This window comes from Haliaeetus albicilla, chromosome 1 (genome assembly GCF_947461875.1).
Source record: "Haliaeetus albicilla chromosome 1, bHalAlb1.1, whole genome shotgun sequence".
NCBI classification, from domain to species: domain Eukaryota; kingdom Metazoa; phylum Chordata; class Aves; order Accipitriformes; family Accipitridae; genus Haliaeetus; species Haliaeetus albicilla.
In genome coordinates this window covers 27,692,128-27,714,057 of record NC_091483.1, presented here as the reverse complement: position 1 = coordinate 27,714,057, position 21,930 = coordinate 27,692,128, and the positions used below count along the sequence as shown (strand labels likewise).

Sequence of the window (21,930 nt, the reverse complement as noted above, 5' to 3'; positions counted from 1 at the left end):
AAGAAGCAGCAAGAATGATCTTGCAAGCCTTCCCTGCTTTCCATTGGTGCCTCTTTTCTCCCATTGATAGATACTCTCTCCCTGACAAAAAATTGTATTACTTTGAGAAAAAAAAAATTACAGAATCTTAAGAATACAAACTGTCAGAGATTCCCTCACCCTCTTTAGAAACAAACCCAACAGGAATTTAATATTGCATCTCAATACAAACTGCAACTGGAAGAGGAATTTCCTTTCCCTCACGATGTGATCAACGTATGTCTCTTGGTGTCAGAGACCTTGGATTTAGCAATCCATCTTTTTTGAGGATTCAACTGTAGTTATTTATCCATGATTCCTGTTTTCTGAACTGGCATTATCAATGGCAGCACAGTTCTGGGACATTTTCAGTTATTTACTAGTGCGAAGCCTGCCAAAGAGCAAAACATACTGTTAAGGCTCTACCTTAACTGCTGACTATTAAGAGAGGTGCTGAACTTTAATAACTGTCAAAAAGTTTGAAACTATGGTTAGCCAGTTACCCTGCAAGCTGTACGTGCTTTTCACATCAATCTCCTTGGATTTCTGTACGACTCTGCTCATTTTAGAAACCCAGGTCCAAGCTTTGGTGATATATACAGAAGTCATCATTTTAGCATCAACAGAAACATTTATGCCCATCAAACTAAAATGTGTTCATTCATGTTTGCAGGGTGGGCTCCATGACTAACTTTTGCTGCAAGTTCAACTTTGCAATCAGTATACACATTTTCTTCTAGCTATGCTGTCATGTGTATTTGAAAATCAGATCTTCCACTAGTGACAATAGCAGATGAGAAAATATACATACATAGCTGTAGCAATTTTACTAGTAAATTAAGATGATGTTGACACGATCACACAGGCCACCAGTCAGTTTGTACTAGGCTATCAACTGCAAGAATGGAGCAACAGCACCAGGCAAGACACCTGTGTTCAGGAAATTTTTTTCATCCTCTCACTCCTCTTCCTAGTAAAATTAGATCATTATGACATTGCATCCTGACTCAACTGAGAAAATGCACAGTACTTAGCCTTGCCTCAGGTGCATTAAGAAAGGGATGTGGTGGAATCCTGGATTCAAGGTTAGCTTAAGGCAGGCTCCTATAGACACCTATACAGAGAAAAAGAATAGGGTAGGACAGAGGACTGGGAAGTAGAGGAAAAACACGCCTTAGGTCTTTGATAGAAATAAGTATCTCTGACATCATACACCCCCTCCCCATGTCATGAAAATTAATTTTTATTACATTTTCTCAATAGCACTGTGCTCTAAGACATAACTCTCACAGCAGCAATACATGGCATACACAGGAGTAACTGCATGCTGAAATTAGAGTTGCTGTGAGTGGCAGGAGGTAGCTACGTCTGTGCACCTGAGCATATTTGTGTGTGAGAAACTACAAACATCCTTGAGTTTACTTCTCCAAAAACTGACTTCAAAAATTTCTCCCAAACTCCATTGCTTTCTAAAGCCACAAGCACACACATAAAAAATGTAATCCTAAGTGGACCATTTCTCTCTGCAGTATCTAATTGTGCTTATCAGAAGCTGAATAAAGCATTAAGCTTTTTAGATCCGTGCTGGCCCTAAAGCATATTTTTAGCACACTTAATGGATTATTCTGAGTGTTACTTCTCTCCTAAAGTAAATTCACATACATGCTGCACTGCTTTTTCTTTTTTCCCTTTTTTTTTTAGATGCAGGCCACTATTTTTTTTTATAAAGTATGATTATTTAACAAAGTATAAAATAAACCTTTCACCCAGGAAACCACACCAAGTATTTATATTGGTTGCCAAAAAGACTACTTCCACCATAGTCCTCCTTCTGAGAGAGGGCCAGTCAGCACTGAAAACAAAGTAACCATGTCTTCAGCCACCCAGCCAGCTTGCAATTCAGGACCACTACAGCCTGAAATTGTGCTCTCCCTAGGATTTTGCAAGCTGATCTCATTATGTATTTCTCAGAGGAAAATTTTAAAGCATCCCTCACAAAATGTTAACTTTACATCACATTGTCAGCAACCCACTAAGTAAAATTATTAAAACACCGAAGTGTGTAACTACTTCCTAACATTCTCCATGCATTGGATGTGCATTAAAAAAGCCCAAACAAAGTGTTTGAAAATAGCTTACTGCTACTACTCTTCAGTGAGATCGAGCAAATTCCTCCTTGCTAAAACTTAGTCATAAACATAAGGCTTTGCTCCAGCTGTCCTTGTGGAAACACACACTTGCACACAACACCAATTTTTCAAGAATGGAACCATACCAGATCACATATCACAGAGATCACCCACCAATAATCGGTGAGGAAAACTGGCATGAATTAATGCAGATGGAAATAGCACAGGTAAAACCCACAGTGCCACTTTGCAGAGCTCAGGTGTGGATTGCCAGATACACCTGAGCATGGAATATGGCTGGGCAGGTGTAACACTGGCCAGACAGACTATGGAAATTCTGGGTTTCTTCCATTTTTCATTTCTAATATTCCAATAATTTACTTTGGCAAGGACTGACCTCAGATTACATTACCAGTGCTACCATATGCATTTCAGACAGTGTTTCCTCACAGGATACACTCCACAGGGGCTAAGGGTGGGTATAGAAGGGAAACACAGAGTTCGCTCTAATACAAACAGCTGTAGCAAACTTGAATGCATGGTTCTATTGTGTTTACTAATTTATTATGGGCTCAATCCTTTCTTTATCTTGTAAACAGCTCATTTATCAATAACTTCCACACCTTAAAGGGTGGTGACGATAGCGGCCATATTCCTTATTCTGCCATACAGTGGCTACTGCTTATGATTTTTTTAAAGTAAATTTCTTTTCTCCAGTAATATGGCAAAACTGAAAATAAAAAAAAAAAAGGAGAAAAATGAAACTCCCAATATTTAATTGATCAAAGGCTATGAAACCCTGAACCTGATTTTAAAACAATTTCCAAATCAGGAAGAAAAACCCCAAACATAAAAGGAACATTCCCACAAGATGGAGAGAGAAAGAACTGGCTGATTTTTTCTTTTTTTAAAATTAATTTTACAGGTATAATTACCCCCTTCTCCCCCACCACATTTGTTAATCAGTCATGGAATCCCAATTGTGGGAGGTCAAAAAGGTCAAATACACCCAGCTTTCAACTTCAAAGTGGGTATAATTGCAAAGGCTTGTGAGGAAGGACTAGATGGACAATCAGTGAATCCAGAACCTGAGCCTAAGGCTGCAGCGGAGTGTGCTCTGGCTGCTCCGACTGCCCATTCATATTCACAACAGACAAACACGTCCCAGGGAGACTCAGAAACCAAGTCTGTACAAAATATGTTTAAAATCCTTAAATATGATCTAAGTGAGTGTCTAACAAACTATTAAAGTCTCATATAAATAATATTTAGATTATTATAAACATACACCTTTAATTCTGCCTCAACTAAAAAAACAGCACATTTGTTCCAGTGAGTTTACATTCAATTAAAATAATTGCTATTTATATTACAACTTAAAAAACAACCACAACATTCATTAGAGACTCTTAAATTAACATTTAACATCAGTTATTTCCTAAGCCATGTACTTCTTGTTTTATCCACTCTGGTAATTGATTTAATGCGTTATCTTCTGTCAGAAATAGTCCTAAAACATAAGAAAATACATTCATATTTTTAAAACCAAGCAGAGTAAGGGAAGTCATAAAAAAGGCTTCCTTCAGCTAATTTAATCTGCAAAACCAAAGTACTGAAAGCAGAGGTTTCCTTACACTCCCTACTTTTTGGTTGCTAGCTGCCTGGTTTATGAGTACCAAAAAAACTTTGAAAAGCTCACAAAAAACACAGAGAAAGTTTTGAAGCTTTCAATAATTCCCCCAAATATTTGCCAGAACGTGATGAGCTTATGACATGCCTAATTAAACAGTGAATTGGTTATTCACTCACAGGGGAGCGACACAGAAAATATGTTTTAACCAACTCATCTCAAAAATGACAAATAAATCCAACTTCTCACTCAAGTTGTTGGCAGCTACAATCAGAAAAACAGAAGCATCAAAGCTACATGCCAAATAAATTAGAAACATTAACTCAGATCTTGGTGAGTTAATGCTTTGCACAACATGAACTAAAAACAAATTTGAGGAACAGCTTTCTGTTGAGTAGTAGAACAATGAAATAAGAAAACAAAAACAAGTTCCCTACAAAAACAGAACACAAAACAAACCTGAAATGGGTCAAGGCAGTCAGAAGACCCTTGAGGCAGAATATATGTAACAGATATTATGAAGAGCACAGACATTGCACTTAGACATTTCCTAGCTCGTACACTGAAACAGAAATGTTAGTATACACTACTCACCATACTTCTTTTAGAAGAATAGATGGACTTTACACACCAGTTATTCAAGGCTTAATATAAACCTAGCCAATACATTTTATATGGACAAATATATCCTAGGCGCATAAAGGAAATCAAAAGCAACTGAGCGCTGGCATATTTATTGCAAATAGCCCTGCATTCCTATCTGTAAGAAGTCTGTCATGCAAGCTATCCTTGATTATCTGCTAAGAAAAGTTACCATCAGGAAACTTTGTTCATACTATTTTTGATAAAACCAATGTTTTTCACATTAGTACTGTTTCATCAAGCCACTTAGTCACCTTCCCGCTTAGTTATTTCTCCTGCTTTATCAAAACCGAAAAGCTGAACTGGCCCAGTTGCATTTAAATCAGCGCACAGATCAATAAACATCTGGTAGCCTTTTCTCCAGTTGAATGCTTTAATTCCGCAACATTCATCAGAAACTTGGACCCTTGAAAAGAGGATTACCAGTAGAAGACAAAGACAAAGGCATAACTGTATCAGCCTCGGGATTTCTGGGAGTCCACCTGCCACACCTGAGCAGACATTCATAAAGATAAAGAAACTGCATCATGCTCTTGCTTTTATTTAGAAGTATATAGGTAGCTGGAGAGAGGGTCCATCTACCATGTCTATAATAAGGGAGATACAGGCAGAGCAGAAAATTGTTACATGACAACTGTTATTTGTCCCTGTGACTCCTAGACATTCAAGAAAAACACTTCAGGAGTTTTCAGGGTATGAAGGTAAGTTTCAGGAAGCATAAGAAAAAAAATCATTAGCGTACTGGTCAAGAAAAAATTACAGACACAAATCTGAGTAGAGTGCTACTAAAATTCAGTAGTGAATTTAAAGGGGTTTTTCCATTCTTATTTTTGACATTTTATCTTGCTCAAAATAAACATGCAAAACCACTTAAGATGTACATTCATTCTCTCTGAAACTATTTCCTCCTTGAGATTTTATCTCAGTAGAAATATGCTTACTGGTTGAAAGAGTAAAAGATTAAGCAACACAGAAGTCCAGGAGGGAAGAGGGCATCCAAGCCTGTTTGTGAAGTTGCAAATAGATGCCACTAAAATGAAAAATAAGCAACGTTAGTGATAAAAAGAGTCAAAACAGTTTTGTTTTACTGGCTGCTGATTTAGGGAGAAAAGTGCTCACCCAGGGGCAAACACTTCTTTTGATATTATTAACCAAAGCACCATAACATGCAGATACACACAAATACTTGAGCAGTCAATAAAAAGCACTTAAGAAACAAACTGAAGCAGCTTAGAAGGAAAATACAAATACAGACAGCTGGTGTTTAGAATTAAATACATGAAACACTTTGTTTCAAGAAGTCATAAATTACCTCCATAAGCAAACCCACAGCTTTGTTTACAAAGGAACTGTTTCCTACCCTCCCCACCCTCAAATACAGAGGTGACCCACAAATATAAAACTGGAGATAAAACAGTAGTGCAAAGTGCTTGTCCAAATAATGACCAACTAAAAAGGTGGGGAAGCTGCAAAGTAATTTTTTAAGAGCTAGACTGACCAGCAAGGATACAATGGTGTTTTAGAAAATTCATTAAAGGCTACTGTGTGTGCTAAAGATTGAACTCAGATTCCACTGCTTTCAAGTAGAAAAAAGTTTCTCCATGGCAGCAAACACCAGTAGAGTACATGTTGAAGAAAGACATAGATAGTTCCAGGATTAAGGTTAAAAAAAGACACAACACCTTTGGGTGTAAATAGGGTATTTCACCAATAATTCCAAATTTTTTTTAAGCAATGTTGCTCAAAACCCTGAGAAGTGTTGTCTTAAAAAGACAAGTACCCAGAAGTGCAGAACTGGTCGCAAGTGAGAGGTAGCTCGTTAGTGGCTCATGTTACGCAGGATTTTCAAAGTCTGAACTATGGCTCCTGACAGAACTGTAACATGCTTGTATGTATCTGCCTCAAAATCTGACACAAAAAATACAGCACATGAGAAGAAACACATTTGTATACTATAACTTAACTATATGAATTGGCTTTCTTGTCATTCATGTGCCCGTGAGATCCGTTTCCTCTTTGCTACAGGAAAAGCCTGAATATGTTCCCACATATAAATCATGTAGTGCTGCTCCATATGATGAGCTAAAAAACCCCCAACTACAGCAGTACCCAAAAGATCCAATATGTTCGAGCTTCAACAGGAGTTAAACCATCAGTTATGCTGCAGTAAATCAAAAGTGCTTTCCTATTAAGTAGAAATGAAAGAGAATGCAGTAGAAGTTATAGTATTTATTTTTCTTCTCTATAACATACCAAAAATATTAGCTTAATTTCTTGGAAATTGTGGGATGGATGAGCTTAGTTACTCATTATAAACACAACTTGTGGTATGAAAATAAAAGTACTATAAGTAATAAAACACCCAAAAAATTTCTCAGGAAATGGAAGAACAGTGAAAAAAACCCAACAAATTTTGCTTGACCCAAAATAACAGATTTTTATCTTGGCTACAAATGTAAATCTCTGTTCTATTTACCAGTTCAGTAGACCATTGCTGCTTTATCCCATCTCCTTCCTTCACTCTTACTTGGATACAGAAAGGCACAAGCACATCCTTAGGACCGAGGAGACTTAGCTTTTCTTAATGTTATGACAAGAGAGTAAAAAGACATCACACACACGAAAACATTTTCACTGTTAGTACTGTCAGGCTGCCAAGAGAGACTGCATAATCTCTTTCCTTGGGAGTTTTCATGACCTGACAGAACAAAGCCCTGGGCAACCCCACCTTAATTCAGTGTTGGGCCTGTTTTCTGCAGGAATTTGTACCAGATGACTTTGTAAGGCCCTATCTGAATTATTCTATGAATATGCAGCCCTTAGCTCCTTCAGAAAGTCTCTCTACATATCTCCAGAACAGCACAGCAGCAGTTGTGTTGGCTACAATTCCTGTATGACGAGCACCAGTATTCTACTGTCATTTAGTTTTTCTTCCCAATTGTGTTTCTACATGCACCTATTATTTCTTAAATTCTGTAAGCTCTTTGGAGTTTCCTTTTGTTCTGCATTTGCATGCCTAGCACTTGGAGTCCTGGATTTGTGGCTAAAGCTTCCAGAAAATACAGGAATAGAAATAAAATCAAAACTAAAGTAAAATAAAGAAAATGACTGAATATAAGACTCAGGTTTAAGGACTACCTAAAAAGTAAGATACACTTGAGTGACAATACACGTAGTTTCTTAGTAGTTAGGAAAAACAGATGGAAAGACTAAAATGTAATGCAAATGACCAAATAGATATGGCAGGTCTATATATCCTTCCCCTATTATTGTAATGCACTTCTGATTGTAAGGGAATGTGGAAGGGAAAAAAATCAAAACTGTTTAATTTTTAAGAGACTGCCTAGATTTATACTGCTGAGAGGAAGGAAAGGTATCATTTCAAATCACCATTCTTCAGATGGTGTATTCGACAAGAGAAACAACCATCAGATTTTACTGGAAAGAGAAGGGAAGAATATTTTTGCTAAACTGAGCATCTATTTAATGCAGATATACTCTTAGCCACTAGTTATTCTTTGCCAAAACAAACACAGGCATAACTCACACACTACCTTTCAAAATCATTTGAGTCATACCTTTAAGCTAACATGCCAAGATGGAAAAAGCAGTGAGAGCTGCCTGCATCACTTTCCAGTTACCTATTTCTCACTGGCAGACTGTTCTTTTTTACTATTTTTCTCCTAAGATAAAGGCTGTTTGCAGTTCTGCAGGTAAGTCATGGACATTGGTCTGTTGTGGTAACAAACACCACAGAACCGAAGGAGCAGGAGTTGGGAGAGACATATCCGGCACAAGAAGAAATAACTTTATTGGCATGTACATCAAAGAAGCTGAAGTTCAAAGCAATAAAGTTAAAAAAACCCAAACCCCAGCAACCTTTCAGTTAATTCTCATTCACTGCATTGGATTGTTCATCAAAATTAATAATATGGCATATGCTCTAACACCGTGCACTAGCTGACAAGCAAATCAGAACACCTGATGAACGTGTCAGACCCCTGTGCTTGGAAGTGACAACATAAATGCCAGTAACTGAGGTTTGGTGGGTACTTTGTTCCTGTCTAAATTTTAAAGAGGAAAACAAACACCTGGAGCAGGAGAAACATGCAATCTGACAAATACTCCCACCTCCAATTCCCAGGTTACTTACTAGGTCACTTCGAGGTGCTTCCTGATAGTCTGCTGAAAAGCAGGACATTGAACTTCTTGTGCCGTTGCTATCACTGGCTTGCCGTGGATGTTGTGCATATTGCCTGTATGTAGCACTCTTCGGGGTCCAGCGAAACAGGTTGATTGACTCACGAACACAACGCTCAATATCAATCTCTGATCAGGGATTTAAAGAAAAAACAAGTAATGTAATTGTGAAAAATCAATAAAGCCAATTAACCTAGCTATGACATTGCTAAAAATATATATAGATATCCTTCTATACCTCTGTCTGTCTGTTCCACCCCTGCCTTAAAAGGCACATAGTTTTCAAAAACATTTTCCCATTCAAAAAAACCACTTTGAAATTTTTTATGAAAAACTAGCAAAGACATTTTGAGCATTATTTTTATCCCTAGTTATGTATGGAAATACAGCAAGCTATTTAAGAGAGCATAACAGAACTTTAACCAATGCAAAGACAGGAATATAATTGAAGCCTCATCATTGTAAGGCATCTTCATTAAGTGTCTTTGCAAGTCAGACTATTGACTCTTAAATGTAAGTACATGCAATACATCGAAAGTACATTTCATGCAATGTATAGACACCAGAATTTTTGAATCAACTGTCTTATTTGTCAGTTAAATACTACTGTGAGCTAGACTGAAAGCTTTCAGTTGTTGAACTTTGTGTGGCTTGCCATTTTGACAAAGCTACATGTTATTGGTTTGCTGGAAAACAGGAGTTCTCAACACTAATTTGTGCTTGATGGCAAACACAATGGATTTGGTTTAGAGCGCAGAGAGAGAGAGAGAGAGTCCAAAACCCAAGCACACATTCACAGTGAAACACTCTGGCTGAAGGAGTGAAGTGCAGTGTGTGACAAAACACTACACATCTTGGTAGGAAAGCAGACACCCATCAAGTGGGAAGCATCCTAAAATAAACTGTGGTCAAATAAAAATTCCCAAAGCATAATGAAAAACATATGCAAAATAAAAAAAAGTAAACCTATCACAAATATTTTTGTGATGCAAAGCATCCCACATGTATCTGTCTTGTAACAAGATGTAACACAGAAATCATTCACTTTTCTATCACTATAAAAAGACTGGTTAGTTTTGCATCTCCTGTCTGAAGTCTCATGAAGAGAAAAACTATTCTAGCTTACATTTTACAACAAACCTAGTGTAGTTCGTCAGACAAACAACAGGTATATTAGCACTTTTCTTGTGTCTGTCCCAAGCATCTTGGATTATTCATTGTAGCACTCAAAATTTAGAAGATTGAAGCATCAGCTTCTATGAAAAAAAATAGAGGCACTGTAACCAAGCTTTATCTGTATATCTCAAAGGGATTCGACGCATTGCCATCAATCAGGGAGTTACTCCAGAAATCTCAGTCATTTAGCAAGGTGGTGAGCAAAAGAAGCTGAAATTGAAGATTGGGGCAGAATATTCCAGTTGGATGAGGTTATTAACTTTGTTTAAAATCTGAATGATGTGATCTATTAATCTCCCATCCAAAAAGCTGTCTGTATTCAGGCAGGATACAACCTACAGCGTATGCTTTAATAGCACTGAAGACAGCATGCTTACATGCTATCTTTCTCCTGAAATTCTGAAAAATCTGGGACTAAAGCTGTGGTTTACCCAATTTTAGTTCTAGCTCTAAAACCTTTTTGTGGATACGAAAGTAGATCACAATTTTCCTTAACCATATCAGGTTCCTTCGCTACTTGGGATAATACTTGCCAGAGATAAATGGACAATGCAGTGTCTCGGCAGTAACAATTTTTCATTCTGTGATGAAAACATATTAGATTTTTCATTTTGAATAATAATTATAATGGAATGTTGTTATTTAGTATCATTCCCAAGGAAAATCCATGAAACTGGAAAATTTTACAGAATTTCTAAATTCAGGTAAAGACAGCAGATGCCTTTCACTAGTTATTATTCCTAGAACACACTCTGAAGCATGGTCATTACAGTCACACTTTCTCTACATTTCTGAAAACTCATTTATAAAAAGTTGAGAACTTCAGTTCAAAACCATAGTATACTTATGGGTTTTGGTTTTTTTCTGTAGAGACTGCTATAACTGTGAGTTATAGCCCTGTCTCCTAAGATTCTTAACTAAGGAAATTTTAGCAGTACTTTGGTAATAAATGAGATGAAAGCAGAATTTAGCCAGTAAAAAAAAAAAAATCTGAACAGCAATAATTAATAGCATGAGAAACATTTGGTTGTGAGAGGGCATAATAGCCTACAAATATCTGAAATTGAAAACAGAGAACTGGGGGATGGAATAGGAATGCTATGGGCAGTAGAAAGTTACGAAAAAGCTGAAAGCAGAAATTGAGATTGACAGAGTTAATCATTGAGACAGACTGTCAAAATATTTTTCCTAGAAACAAGGTCTGTAATTCCAAAAGGAATCCATTTAGACAAGTGGGAAATGCAGCAATGCATTTCCTTAAAAACAATAACCAGTCCTCACACATTGGGGTGTAAGTAAAAAATTTAGGAGTCTGTTGTTCTGTGATTCTTGGCTGTTTGGTTTCTCATTTCTTCTAAGCAGCATTTCAGGAGGACAGTGGCCATGGCTGAAAATGAAATTCCATGGAACAAGAGGGAATTTTAAATGGTTGAGAAGGAGGCTGGCAAAAGCCTAACACCAATTTACAGTCTGCTGATTAAATAATCTGCTTCTAAGTACTGCAAAATAAAAATGTAACAAATAGATTGTGGTTTCCACAAATAACAATAAAAAAAGTATGCACATAGGTACGTGTATGTATATGTATGGGAATGGTCAACATTTATCACCAACAAGGGAGACAAGACTATTGGCAGTAAAAGAATTTACTTGCATTCTTTTTTAAAAAACAATTAGTTTCAGGATACTGGAGATTAAGACAACATTAAATTAGTGTAAATATTTACAGAATATTTATTAGTCACATTGCATGAAAAAGCTTCACACTTGGGTAACCTTCAAGCCCATCTTCACCCTTTGTTTGAAATTTTGGTTTAAGAAAAATCACTTCCCCATCAGTAACTAAAATACAATGCAATCTTTTGCAGCCTTGCTGGATAAGATCTTTCCTCCTCCTTTTGGCTAATAAGTAAGCATCTACTGTACTGCTTCAATTCTGATTTCTTCCCATGCCCTTTCAAATATATGCCAAATGAGTCAGTCTCCAACTAAATGTCCATCTTCTGTTATTGCACCAAGACTGCATTCACACAGTATTAATCCTGCCTATACTCTTCCTGCTCCCAAGTAACTGTATTACGAGCCAGAAGACACTAAAGTTTACACATTATTAAAAACATACTGTTGGTATATCAGAAGTGTAAATATATCAGACAGTGCCTAGATTCTTGATAAGGACTACGAACAAATGAGAGTACCTCACCAGGATGCCAGATTACTTGTCATGTGCAAGCAACTTAGATGAACATCCTTCTGAGAGCAGGCTCTGTATAAATCTCAAGGCATTAGCAAGAAGTGAACAGAAACATGTAGAAAAGACAGGGAGGGCCTGCTCACTCATGGACATGTACCTATAACATCTCTGTGCTCTCCAAGGTCCCAGCACTGGGGTGTTTTGTAGTTTAAAAAGCACGTGCCTTCCGTTTTTATTCGTACAAATTACTTTGCTGAAAAATCCAGAATGAAAATACACTGATATAACATGATGTCATTAACATGAAGTGAGTACTGAAAAAATTTAAGCCTAACTTTAAACATAGTATAAATACTAGAAAAATAAGCTTCAAAATCTAGTACACCTTCAAGCAGTCTGGTTTTCAAGAAGTACAGAGCACCTGCATTTCAAAAAGCCAAAGTTGGCACCCAAGTACTTAGGAACTAAAAATCACAAGGTTTCATTTTAAAACATTGGTTTTAGGAGTTCTGGCTCAACTGAGCTCAAGTATTTCACAGTCAAGCAGCAATCAAGCCTTACAGGAAACAATTCTATGGCACCAGCTAATTACTCCATTACTTGGCATCAAGAGACTTGAGATTTCTAGATATGCAAATGATAGGGGAACTGAAAAAGGTGGGGATGGGGAAGTAAACCAAAAGAGATCTAGCAGTAATATCCTGGTTTTGCCATGGCCCCATCCCAATATTAAGCCTATTGAAATATTTTTCTCTTATTCTCAACTAAACTTCCTGGTTGCTCTAAGATGTTACTCATTTTGCTCTGTTCATGCTAAATTATCACTCCCTACCACACTGCTGCCTCCTTCTGTCAACAGCCTCAACTGAAAAGGATGGTTCAGCCTAACATAGCTGCTTTTAAAGCTACATATATATTTAATGTTTATTCTTATAGATATGGGAGAGAAGCAGACCGCACTTGAAACAGATGTTAGAAAGAAAGCATCAGTTTAAAGGCAATACACCTGTGACAAAAGCACATAGAATTTTTTATTTTTACAGCAAAACCGGACATGCATATGTTGTTCACAGCAAGTAAAAGCAAGTAATAGAGAAAAACATAACACAAATGGTTCTTTCTTAATGAAAATGTACACAGACCATGTCTTTGTGTGCAGTTAATCAATTCCAGAGCCCTTTCCTTGGGTAACAGGACACCAGTTAAGAAATTTGGCCAAAATAAACTGCTTCTGCATTTTGGAAACAGCCCAGAATTATGGGCTTGGTTTGACCTCTCCATCACAAATACTTTATTACTACCCTGCCAGGCAACATCAGGTTTCAGCACACAGCCACATAAATAGGCCAGAAAACCTCTCTGCTACAAAAGCAGGGAAGCTGAATAGGTCAGTCAGTTCGATCTCATGATTCCTGCTCTCAGAAGAAATAGAAGTGAAAGGCCATAAACCTTTTCTTTTCTGATGACATACAAAAAAATACACTAAACCTAGATATTTAAAAGGGCAAATCTAGGAAGAGAAGTGACATGTCTATCCAACATCTCTGCATCTATTACTGCCAGAAGGTTACTATAAACAAAAATGTCAACGCAAAATTGTTGTTCTTATATAATTTATTTCATACGTTATAGGATAGTTATGTTATTTCATTGTTTTGTGGATAGTAATTTGCTCTTACACACATCAGCATCCCTTTCAGTGCATCTTGCAACAAAATTTTAAAGGCAACATAAGTATCAGTCCTTTATTTTAAAACGCTTCACCTAATATGATAGAAGTCTTTGTTTTTTTCTACATGGATGCAAGGTGTGCGTCTTTCAAGAGCTGCCAGGAGGACAAGTGCTGTCAATCAAGGAGCCATCATATTTTTTACGTAATACAGCAGGCGTACAGAAGTTGCACTCATCTAGAAAAAAAGATTGGATGCAGAAGCAAAGTAACAAACTATAGTACTATGCCTTCAGAGAGACTGCATGTTGCATGGCTGTAATAAGGATCAATAATTTCAATGCTGCAGTGACAGGCTACCTTGTCTGACAGCATATTACTCTACAACTCTTTCAGTATCCTGGAAAAAAAAAACCCTCTCTAGACAGCTCTCCACAGTCAGTGTTCACTACCTCTGGATGATATTGCCGTTTTCAGTGTACATGAGACAGTTGTCTTGCTGTTGGAAAGAAAAGACAACAATTTAAACTATTCTTGAGCCTGAATGCCCACAAAAGGCGGTCAGTGTATCAAAAATTAAATAGTCCAGGCCCTTGCTTGGTGGCAGCACATCAACCATCTGCATCAGGGTTCAGAAACACTTGGAAAAGAAGGACTTTTGTTTTTATGTAATGAAATCACATGCAATATTCAAAGAGCAGAAAAAGAACTTGTCAGTCTCTTGTCTTAATCCATAAAAGAGATGTCTGAGGACTGGTAAATTCAGAACGTGTCCAAAGAGTTCTGTAGCAGAGGGTGTTATGAAGATAATAATTCAAGTAGATATGACATATCTATGCAAGATGCTGACACTTCTGCTGAGACCAACAGCAGGTATGTTTGCAGCCTGTGTATAAACAAAAGAAGCTGAGAGAAGAGTTATTGAAAGTACAACTACTACAGTACCTGTAGTTATGCAGCCGTCTGGACCAGTTCATGCAACACTTACCAAAGTACTGAGCAATAGAGAGAAGCAGCAGTAAACACTGAGTTATGCAGTCTGAAGTCTCAGGGAATAAAGACCAAACATGAATCCTTACTCACGATTGTAAAAATTGCTCTGACTCAGCAGTTTAGTGAGAAGGTTTCATAAAGAATGCCTTCCAGTACAGAAATGTAATGTTGTCCTGCACTGATAAAGATGAGCAGGGAAGACAGAATGATGAATGATTGTACAAAGAGTAAAGGTTTACTGTAAGTGAACCACCAAATGTCACATGCTATGTCTTACTGAGAAAGATGACCAAAATAAGATTACAAAAAGACTGTAATGTCAGCAAAGCTCTGACAGGAAAGTGTGTTTTACACAGTTTTGAGGTGTGCCATGGCTGTTTAACAGCAGACATTTCTACAAACTAAAAAAAATGTTAAAGACATCTGATCTGGCCCTAACATCAGATTAGGATACTAGCCAACAACAGAAGGACATGAATTCACACTGTATAATGGAAATAGTCAGATGGAGGCTGCTATGCAAAACCCAAGAAATAAACAAGAATAAGAGGAAATAAAGCAGATCAGTAGAAGAATGAACATTATTTTATAGCTAGATGATAACCATCTACAGAAGATGCATAAAAGGGCAGGTTTACAAAACTGCAGGGATCAGCTTAGAGGACAAACTTGTTAGATATAAAAGGAGATGAAGAACTTATGCCACCAATACAACATCCAACAACATTCAATTTTTGAAGGAAAAACATTGTGTTGTCTTTTCTGTCTTGTATGGTTTGTTAAAATCTTTCTAAAACTGACTCAGACATTAAGCAATCTCAAATACTAAACTTACCTCTTTTATCCTAAATCTGTGTTTCACAGAAGTAATATGCAAATTCTGAAGCTCAGTATGCATTAGTAAAGATCTTGCTGTATAAGTTTCTAGCTGGGTGGTAGATATGAGCCACTTCAGCTGTTTCCCAGACATAACAGGTACAAAATTGTAAAAAACTCTACAATCAGAAACTCTGATTAGACCAAATGCTTATAAAACTGATCAATCTCTAAAGAGCCGTAAGTAGAAGACCTTTGTATTAGCAGAGCTCTCCTCTTGTTAGCCTTCAGGACAGTTTTAAGGAAATAATATGAAGTAACTTAGAATTTCTGTTTTTTGAAAAGACAAAAATTCAAGTAACCTTGAAAAGGAGTACCTTTTGCAATGAAAAAAGGATCAAAGCCTCTAATTTGATATATTCGTTCCTAAACCAATACTGGAAAAAACTTTGGGTAAAGATTAATATGGATAAGATATCTCGATCTGCCTAAAGAGATCTGCCTCAACCATGTAACACCCAGAAACTACCATAGAGCAAGAAACATATTATTCAAGACTGAAACATTGTTAATTTCCCACAAATATGGCAACTGTATACAGGAAGGATAATAACCATCTTGCTTAGGTACCCATGCTTAAAACTGCTTTCATTTCTAAAAAACCACTCTTGTCATTTGGAACTACAGTATGTAACTCACTGAGATGCAAAACTTTCAGCGTTTACCGCTAATCAAGTCTTTGCTAGTGTTTTACAGTGCAAAACTAGTAGCTTTAAATACCTAACATCAGGCCAACCTTGTCAATATCAACTTCTAAATGATTTAAAGTTTGCTGCGTAATTAACCTACTTGGAATTCAAGGAAAAAAGTTCCCCTATTCTGTGAAAAAGCTTTCTAACTCCCCCCAATTTGAATTTACACATGAAAGTATTTAAGAAGTACATTCCTAAATATCAAATTTTTATAACAACAAAAAAAGACCACCCCAAAAGTCCATCCTTAAGACATTTTTAGGTTTGTGTTGTTTCAAGGTTACATTCCCAGCAGACAAGTTTGTGGTTCATACTCTGTCACCTTACATGACTGCTGAATTTGTTTCCCTAGAACTATGCTATGGTTTAAGTGAGTGGAAAAAAAAAGGGGGTTTTTGGTTTTTTGTTTGTTTGTTTTGTTTTTTTTAAGCATAAGGATTGAAGAACCAGCAAGAGATTATCTAGTTCCTTGCCTTGCTGTGAAGCCAAATGGTATGTGACTACACTATCTCCTACAATTGCTTGTCTAGTTGTCTAGACTTCTTAAATTTTTGCAGCGACAGGTTTCACCTGACACACCCCTGATGGGTACTTAGCCCATTTATCACCATTTTCAGAATACAGACAACATTCTTCACATACAATGTGATCTTTTCCCAGTTGGGATACCTGCCCTTCCTGAACAAGTTTTGCCCTTCAATGCTAACAATCCAGTCTTGAAATTTATTCCAAGCTTGCAACATCAACAAAGTCTTAGCTTTAGGTACAAACTCTAGTTCTCCATGTTTAATTTTGGTCTTTCTGTTGATTTCTACTAAACTCCAGCTCTTAGTATATTAAAAACAAAGAAGTTTGGATAGACAGAATCAAATGCCTCATGCAGATTTATAAAGGCAAGAGTTTTAAGTTCTTTGCATATGGGAATATAGACCAAGGGAATTGACAGCTATCCCAAAGTATGATACCACTGAGAATTCACTTAAACAGACCTTGTTTCTCAGTCCTTACTTTAGCAGAAAGATTTTTCTAGCTCTCAGCCTATACCACCATTCCAATTCTGTATTTAAGTAGTTATGTGTATCTCTATTAACAACACTGGATATACGCGCCCCCAAAATATATCTATCAGAGATGTGCTGCTAATATACATTTTAATCAAGGAATTTTAACACTGCAGTATTTGTGCAGCTCATTTTAAAATCCTCCCCAATTAACAATTAGAGAACTAAAGACTATTGGGAAGACCATTTATACCTGTACAGGCAAACACATTCAGCATAATAAAGATACAGACACCCTATTAGGCATCTTGCTCTGTCAGCAACATTTTCCATAATTGTAAAAGGAAAAAAATCTAGTGCACACTCTTGCTTTCTAAGCACTAGTCTAATCCTGAACCAGTTGTGCTCATAATTTTCATGAAGGGGGAAAAAAAAAAAAAAAAAAAAAAAAAAGGGGAAATATTTTCCCAAGACACCTTTGTAAAGAGAAAAAATAATAAGTTGCCACATCTAGAAGCAAAGTTCAGGTAAGAGTGACCTGAATTTTGTCTTTCCATGCCTAAAAATGCTAGTATGTTTGATGGTCTACCTTCACGTACTTTGATTTTTTTCCCAGGGTGTCCTGATTTCAGCTGGGATAGAGTTAGTTTTCTTTCTAGTAACTGATATTGTGTTATGTTTTGGATTTAGTATGAGAAGAATGTTGATAGCAACAACTGAAAGCATCAGTGTGTTAAGTAATGTTTAGACTAAGTAAAGGATTTTTCAGCTTCTCTTGCTCAGCCAGCAAGAAGGCTGGAGGGGCACAAGAAGTTGGGAGGGGACACAGCCAGGGCAGCTGACCCAAACTGGCCAAAGGGGTATTCCATACCATGTGACATCACATCTAGTATATAAACTGGGGGGAGTTGGCCTGGGGGAGATTGCTGCTCAGGAACTAACTGGGCATTGGTCAGCAAGTGGTAAGCAATTGCATTATGCATCACTTGTTTTGTATATTCCAATCCTTTTTATTATTATTGTCATTTTATTATTATAATCATTATTATTTTCTTCCTTTCTGTTCTATTAAACTGTTCTTATCTCAACCCGCGAGTCTTACTCCCCCCCCCCCTGAATTCTCTCCCCCCATCCCTCTGGGTGGGGGGAAATGAGTGAGCAGCTGCTTGGTGCTTAGTTGCTGGCTGGGGTTAAACCATGACAAAGGGTAAAGGTGCACAAAAACCTACATGACTAATAGCTGGATTATTCTATTTTCTGAAGTCCCCTTTTGCTATGAAGGGTACATACAGGCTCTCTCAAGAAACAGGAGGCATAAGCTGCTCCTCAGACTGATTTTAAGACGCACTAGTAAAGTTCTACTGAGGAACTCACTTTTCACCCTTCTTATGAAATACCATCTCTTGAGACAGACAGTCCTTTGCTAAAGGATATACATTTGATTTTCTTTTGCCAGTGACAACTACAGACTAGCAAGAACACTAATATGAATAAAATAAAGGATTTTGGTATTTTTTTCCTTAGTGTGTCACCCACCACAGCATTTCTCTTTAGTCTCAACAAGGTAAAATCTATAAATAGAACTGCATTTTATTCATGTCACTGCAAAAGGAAAACGTGAATAATTAAAGAATTCACAGCTTCAGGTAAAATGACATCAATCCTGGAGTTTGACATTACTGAACAGCCTTGGTGAGCAGGTGTGCCCTAACAAAATTGCTCTGCTTCTGTACCAAAGCCAGCTCCCAACCTACAGTTGGCTGTAAGCCATGAAAAAAAGCCCCAAACCCAAACACACACACACAAACAAAACATGACTCACTGGCAGCTATGCACATTTTCTACTTCATAAATGCCATTATTTAGCAATGTAATCTTCAGGAATTGCATTATAAAATACACCTGTCAATTGCATATAAAAAAGCCATCTAACAGAGCAAAGATGAAGAATACAATCAGAAAAAGATGTTTTCATAAATACCAGTCAGACCTACACCTTTCAAGAAAAGGAAACTACAAACATGATTTCCTTTTTGCTTCTGATGTCTTTCGATATTTCCAATTGAATTTTTTAATGTTATAGTTATAGCACCATTATCAAGCACATCATGTGACAGAGACCAAATTACTGTTTTTCTTCAGATATACTGTAATTTGAAAAAGCAGTCCAGCTTCACTAACTCCATAATTAATCACCTTCCAGTGTCATCTTCCATGGGGGGAGCTACAACAAAACCACATGTCAAAATTTCATAGGTAAAGTTATGAAAAAAGTTTCCTCTTAAAAGAGCTATTACAACTTCTATTCCTCAGAGCCTTAATCTAAGCAATAGGAAGTTTTCAAAACTGTACAATAAAAAGTCAAACCTAATCAAAACACTATACTGCCTTTGTTTTTCTACTGCTCACTGGCACACAGAAGACCCCACTGTATCTCTTCCAGTCTCTTCAGAGTTGGTGTTTTGATCTCAGAGTTTACATTTTTATTCAAGAAGAGGTGAAACAAATGGGAACAGGCACCAAACACAAACTCAGTGTGGGCTTGGTGGCCAACTGCCATTTCTTCCTCCTACCAAATCTTACTTAACTAAATGCTGAACCGCCAGAAATTCTGGCATAGTAAAAGTGTATGAATCACAGATGTGGGCAGACAAAGGATTTGCAGGAAGAAAAAACAACAGAAAGTAAAATGGTAGCTATTTAGGGTCAGATATGTATCTAAAGTAGAGTTCTCTGATATGTTCTCTCTAATTCTGCTGCTGTCAGCAGAAACACATCATTCAAAACTGCACCATACAATCTTAGTGTAGAATTCTTTTTAATCTTTAGTCCATTCTCAGCTGGAAGTAATCCTTCTAAGCATTTATATGGCTTTCACCATCTTGGGATTCAGCATTTTGGCACATCACTACAATGGCAACAGATAGAATTGTTTCTCGCACATTAGAGAAACTCTGGTCCTTGGAGAATCATTTATTATTGTCCTTTGATTATAGCTAGATGTTTGACTATATGTTGCATCTTCAAGCTACATGCCTGTGTCTCACAAAGTAGAATCCTTTACATTTTCCACTTTAACCATTTTACTGTAGCTCCTCATTGCACTGGATGGCTTTTCCACAGCCAGTCTTTCTGGACTTTCTAGCTGAGGCCAAGGTTCTTCCTTTGGAAGCACTGACTAACCTCGAGTCAGCAAAAAGACACCTTCCTAAGGTGCACAGCATTAAAAGAATGAATGCTCCTCTTGCTCCAAAATTACAGAAGATGAGCTTATTGTGTAAACTAACCTAAAAGGCTTATTTCAAAGTATGTTTTATCTTATTTCTAGGCTCAGTGCTTCCCTATTCTCTAATAGCACCCATCCCCATAATTTTGTTAGTTGCCTTATCCCTTCTCAAGGCCATAATTAATCTATGTCAGTGATTATATTGGCATGGATCTCTGGAGGAAGATCTGTTTGCCAGGCCCTGTACTGCACCCATTCTAGGTGGGAGTGAGTTGGCCTACAGGATCCTTCAATTATTTGCAAACAACTGTACTTATCTGGATGCTTTCTTCTGGGTTTGTTTCCTAACAAGATGTGCTGGTGACTTTGTACTATTTGTACAGTGGGTAATGAACCTGGTAATCAAGTCAAGCTACAATAATTAGAATGTTTGAGTTGCATAACTACATTATCACACAAACTTACAGCGATGATAAGGACTAAGCTATAAGCAAAACTGCAAGTTTTAAAGTAAAGTTACTTATACAGTTGGCCCTCAATGCATGAAAGAGCCTTCTGGGTTGTAAATTTGCTGATACATAAGATGCAGACATATCCAAACTGGCTTAGTACAAGTCAGTACTGGTCTGAAAGCAGAGTCCTGCCTCTGTTGTTGGTACCTCAGGAATCACGTCATAGTAGAGCTACCCTTACCATCCTCATTTTCCTGCCACATTCTCCTGCTACATGTCAGACTTAGATAAAGGAAAAACAAAGGTAATGCATATGTGTTTGCTCTCTCTGCATCACCCAAATAAGATGAAATTTACTAAATCTCAAAACTACACAAAAAGAATTAGCAATGACTCCAGGGTTGGTTTTGTCTGTCTCAAATCATACCTCCTAAATTTTCTCTGGTATTTATATTGCTTGAATAAAGTTTATACTTAACAGAGCTCCTTAAAAACAAGTTAAAAAAAAAATGAAAGAACAAATGAAAGAGAATTATAAAAACCACCTTGGGGTAGTAATTTCCTAACCAATCTATATAAGTTTATATATAAGCACTTGCTTATATGTCCCCTTTATACAGCCCCACAAGGAATGAACTAGGACATTTGTTGCTACAGCAAAGGGATTTTCCAGTATTCTTAATTAACCAATTATTTTGTCAAATACTTCAAATAGATTTCCTAATATGCTAGAAAATTGTTACAACTACATAAAAACAAATTAAAATTTCCAATAGAGCTCCCCAAAATAGCAAGTAATGGCCAATTATATTTGATTTATAGATAAAAATATGCCCAAAGCTTTGAGGCAAGCATTGGAAAGGGGTTTCAGAATCATGTAATCAATAATGGCACTGTATCCCTTCTTTTTCCTCAAATAATTGATTTTTTTAAACAGTAATTTTAACTGTGTTATATGCAGTGAACTGGAAATAAAGCAATGCTTTGTTGTTTGTTTTAACTTTAAATATACATTTTTAGAAATAGGTACTG

The 21,930-nt window shown here is 36.9% G+C and overlaps 1 protein-coding gene across 4 annotated transcripts in view; it reads right to left on the bottom strand.

Annotated features, from left to right (window-relative positions):
* The window catches only part of TBCK (TBC1 domain containing kinase), a 115,377-nt gene that overhangs the window by 25,515 nt on the left and 67,932 nt on the right, over positions 1–21,930 (bottom strand). For all 4 annotated transcript variants that reach the window (XM_069783196.1, XM_069783189.1, XM_069783212.1 and 1 more), the window contains one exon: positions 8,573–8,748. In XM_069783196.1, coding sequence (XP_069639297.1) covers positions 8,573–8,748 — 176 coding nt within the window. The remainder of the gene's footprint in view (positions 1–8,572; positions 8,749–21,930) is intronic.